The sequence below is a fragment of the Diadema setosum genome, chromosome 8 (genome assembly GCF_964275005.1).
Source record: "Diadema setosum chromosome 8, eeDiaSeto1, whole genome shotgun sequence".
Lineage (NCBI taxonomy): Eukaryota > Metazoa > Echinodermata > Echinoidea > Diadematoida > Diadematidae > Diadema > Diadema setosum.
The window spans coordinates 26,299,886-26,304,489 of NC_092692.1; the positions used below are offsets into that span (position 1 = coordinate 26,299,886).

Consider the following 4,604-nt stretch of genomic DNA (forward strand, 5'->3'; position numbering starts at 1 on the left):
AATTGTAAACAAAGACGAGTGTATGGTTCATTTCCTGACTCTCTTACTCATCAGTCTAGCAAGCAATGTTTCTATTTGTGGCTTCATGATTTCGTCTCTTTCTCTACATTATACAAAATAGTGAAATGTACTCCTTTTTGTTTCTGCTTTATAAACATTCACTCTTCCTCCTCATTTTATCTTTTTCTTACTGGCTGCGATTTTCGTGGAAAGTTATATTAGAAGTATAAAGCGACTATACGTATACCTTCTCAGACATCAAACCGGCTGCGAAGCAAATTTTAATCCTTCGTGTTGTTTTAAACCAAATCTAATTCACTTACGTATTTAACTACTTGCGCATCTCTCTTCTTCATTCATCTCCCTCTATCGGCCCCACCCAGAGATCCAGAAGTACTGTTTTCGTTAAGTTCTTCTTTTTCTGTCCGTCTAATCATTTTTATACCTCCTTCTTTGTATCATTGTCCCTCCTCTAACATTCTATACTCTTCACAATTTTTTTTTCCTTAATGATATCTTTCCTCCACTCTGTTGAGCTCCATAAGTATTTCGCATTTCTTTTCTTACTTGCGAAACATAATCATCGTCTAGATCCTGGTTAACCACCCAGGAGATGGTAATAAACAGGGGGAATTAAGGAGAGGATGTGGATGGGGTGGGGTGGAGTGAGGGGTTGAGAGGGACAAGTTAATCAGGTGCGAGAGAGCCCATAATGATGGATGGACGTTTTAAGTCATTCTCGCTCTGATGACTGGAGTGGAACAACTTGATCGATGTGATATATGAGGAAATAGCAGCGAGTGATTTCAACCGCGGAAGCCTCGGTGTCGGGAACATTAAATGGAGAATGATTTCGTTCGCACATGACTGTGCACAGCAATCTTTTTATGGATATTAAAGTGATTAAATGCGCACTGATGTATTACTTTGCACGGTTGGCACGATACGCAAGAATGTGTGCATGTGTGCATGTTACACCAACGCTTGATGATGTTAAAGTCATAATAATGTGACCAGAAAAAAAAAGAGGGACTATTGTACTATATTGATTCAAACTGTTGGGAATACACTTTCTTTCAATAGGTTAAAATGGCAAACTTTGTCACAAAGGTATGTATTTATGTATGCACATGGACGTGTTCTCTTGAATTCATAAATACTGATGTATTCATAATATAATATATATCATATATACATCTATATGTACACAAATATGCATTTTTCGATCACTGAACACACTTTGTTACGTTAACATGTCCCCATACCCTCGTAGGGGAAACAGCTCGATCTGCAATCCTTGATGCTGTCTATACCGGGGAATGTGTAAACGAGACACTAGTCATAAGTAATTGTTGTGAGCTCATATACATTCGTTTGTAAATCGTAATATCGAATCTCCTGTTTTTCTTTAAGTTCATCTTTGAGGTTTTCTCCACCCTCTCCTTCTCCATTTTCTCCTTCATCTTTTCGTATCATCCTTCTTCTTCTTCTCCTCGACGGTTACATCTAATCGACACAGCTTCCGCTACCATGTATAGCTCTTGCTGTCGACTACATTAGTATGCGTGACGCATCTTGCGTGCGTGCGCGCGGGGGTATACCCCAAATCCTCATATACGTACTCTGCAGGAAAGGAGGAAAACAAACCGAGCAGTTGAAACATGCGGCAAAAGGAAGCGTGAATCGCTAGCCATGCGGCGCCCTGGAGGATGCTCTAACCAGTGTCTCATCCGGCAGAGCGCTCACGCATGCGGCAGAAATTGGCCGACACTTGGCGACGTTTTACTGGCAGTGAGAAACTGCGTTCCTTCGCTGTCTACTACTGAGCTGCACTTACACGAGGCGACTTTTACAGAATGTGATCTATCATAAGGTGACTAATAATGTTATTGCCATGTCACCGGAAAAGCTCAAATGCTTCTCGTCTTTATTTCTTGAAAAGACTTTGCTTGGCTGATTCAAGAGGGTTGATCTTCATGAGACATTTTCTATAACCATTTCTTTTTCTGACGAATTGCTGCTTTTAACGGATGGAAGTGGAAGAATTTCAACGGTCAGCTTTCAGGACGAACTTCAAAACTCTTGGGTGATCTGACAGCCTCGTATACTGTCATGTGATACCCCAAGACAATAAGCTCCAAATGCGGTATATACCGGTGTGTGGTGCCATTTAGGCAACTGGAGAGAGATCTAGCAGAGGGATCCTATTTGGAAAGCAAATAACTTCACGCCTGGTGTGAAAGGAGAGACACGAAGAGAGACAGGACGAGAGATTTTGACGCGATGGAATGAAATGGGTAGTTAAAGGATGATTAACTTTTAATGGATCTCGGCTATTTTAAGACGCAGGAGTCGAGGCAAGAATCGAACAAGCGGGCACACGGCATTCATTCCTCATACCGTCGAGGATGACACTGCAATGCACCAAAGATTTGTTTCTCGTGCGTCTCGACCACATCTCCGAGTTGTTCCCTTGTAATAACTAGATCGTTCATGAAATTTGTTTTCCTTCCGTGTATTGTGGCACTGCTGTACAAATGGAATAATCCCATCTTAAGGCTAAGGGTATTCAACGGCATGATCAAAAGGAAAATATCATCAAAGCGTTTTGAGATGTTTGCATCTTTCATCGACTTCTTACGGAGTGTTAAATTTCTCAAAGAGCCAACAAACAGTATCACATCAGCGTTTTGATTTCAACGGGGCTGCTTAAATGCTACAGCTGAAAATCGGAATTTAAGTAAGTAATGCGTGCATTCTCCCGACTCTGCTGACTTTAAATGTGTAGTCACTGCCTCTTCAAAAAATGGCTCAATTAGAGTGTTGATATACCAAGAGAGCACTATGATGGCGTGTTTGTTGCACGGGATGATAGTAATGCCGAAGAGCCTGCCACATATTTTTTGTTGATTCTAAACTGAAGCTAATGTTATCAGTCTAAAAATATTCGAATGAAACGTCTGGCGGCTTCTGCCGAAATTACTGTGGAGGATAAAGACAAACAGAAGCCAGGGAAATTTTGATAATGAAAAAGAGTGTATGTAGTACGCATGAATAGTGGTCGTGCTGCGTAGAGACATGGTTTAAAAGCGATACAATCGAGAGCTAGTCCCAAGTGGGGAGTCTGTTCTACTTCTATGACTTCCAGGTGAAGTGGTTTCGTAACCACTCTTGGTACAGATGTCGCTCATGGACACGATGGCACAGCGGAAGTTAAGTGAGAGCACAGGAGGTTCAGGGGGTCAAGACTCTGCAACAGCAGTGTCCCCGTTTCCGGGAACCCAGCGTTACACACCCATAGGGGTGCTTAAAGAAGGCAATTATGGCAAGATAGAATTGATCGTGGATAAGCGTACAGGGGTTCGATACGCGTTGAAACAAGTCAAGAAAGACTCGATTAAGTTCAAGGAATTCAATCGCGAGACCACACTAAGCTGCGAGTTGTCTGTTCACGCAGCAATTGTCGCGACACTTCCGGATACCTTTGAATCTAGTGACGCATACATGATGCTGCAGGAATACGCGCCATACGGAGATCTCTTGGAGGCCATTCCACCTCAGAAAGGACTAGATGAAATCAGGGCCAAGTCCTGCCTTGCCCAGGTTGCAGCCGCTCTATCGTTTTTACATTCCAAGCGCCTTGTTCACGGAGACGTTAAGCCCGAGAACGTCCTCCTCTTTGACAAAGATCTCACTGTCGCGAAGCTTTCCGATTTTGGCCGCACGCGCCGACGCGGGTCGTTGGTTCGTAAGAATGCAAGATCGATTCCCTATTCACCGCCCGAAGTCTGTCAGGCATTGGAGAATGAGAGTTTTGCAGTAGAACCCAGCCAAGATTCATGGCACTTTGGAGTGATGCTGTTCTGCGTGCTCACGGGGATGTTTCCATGGGAACAAGCCGACCAGACTAGAAGTTCGTGCTTTGAGGAATTTGTGCGATGGCAGAAACGAAAGATAACCATTGCCCCTCCTGCCTGGCGCAACTTCACACCCAAACTCCTAAAACTTTGCCGGAAGCTCTTAGAACCGAAAGCCGAACGCAGGGGATCAGTGTCTCAAATCCACAAGTACGTCGCGGATCCTTGGCTGAAGCGTCCTACAGACTCTTCGCCTCCTAGCCGGGCTGGGACCGGGACGGCAGCGGCAAAGAGGTCCTCGCTGGGCCAGAACCAGGACTCAAACTTGAAAGAACAAGCTGGCGAGAATGGGAGCAACGACAGCAATAACAACAGGACGTGCATGGACGAGCTGAGAGACAAGCTGGAGGCGCATGGTGTGGTGACCAGGACAGACAAAGACCAGCGGAAGCAGCGAACAGCGGATTGGGTTCGCGATGCGTGTGTGAATCATACCGAAAAACCCTCGTAGCACGACGGCATGTCGGAATTCTTCATACACCCCAGCATAGCAGCGAAAATTGAAAGACCGTGCATAAACAAGATTATGCATGCGAACCAAAATTTGGTAAAAACCTCATCTCTAACTTTGCCCTCCCCCCCCCCAACTATTATGCTAATTACAGCTAAAAGGAGAGTAATCGTGTACTACAAAATCGCCAAGAGATAATTATGTCCGCCATGTTCTTGTTGTTTAATACATAATTT

The 4,604-nt window shown here is 44.1% G+C and overlaps 1 protein-coding gene across 1 annotated transcript; it reads left to right on the top strand.

Moving 5' to 3' along the window:
• Positions 1 to 3,198: 3,198 nt before the first annotated feature.
• Positions 3,199 to 4,368, top strand: LOC140232170 (serine/threonine-protein kinase SBK1-like). The gene has a single exon (XM_072312311.1). The coding sequence runs from the start codon at positions 3,199 to 3,201 to the stop codon at positions 4,366 to 4,368; it is 1,170 nt and encodes a 389-aa protein (XP_072168412.1).
• Positions 4,369 to 4,604: the final 236 nt, after the last annotated feature.

Bases quoted from the DNA above. Each gene is read 5' to 3' on its own strand.
- LOC140232170 (XM_072312311.1), top strand. From the start codon at position 3,199: ATGGCACAGCGGAAGTTAAGTGAGAGCACAGGAGGTTCAGGGGGTCAA.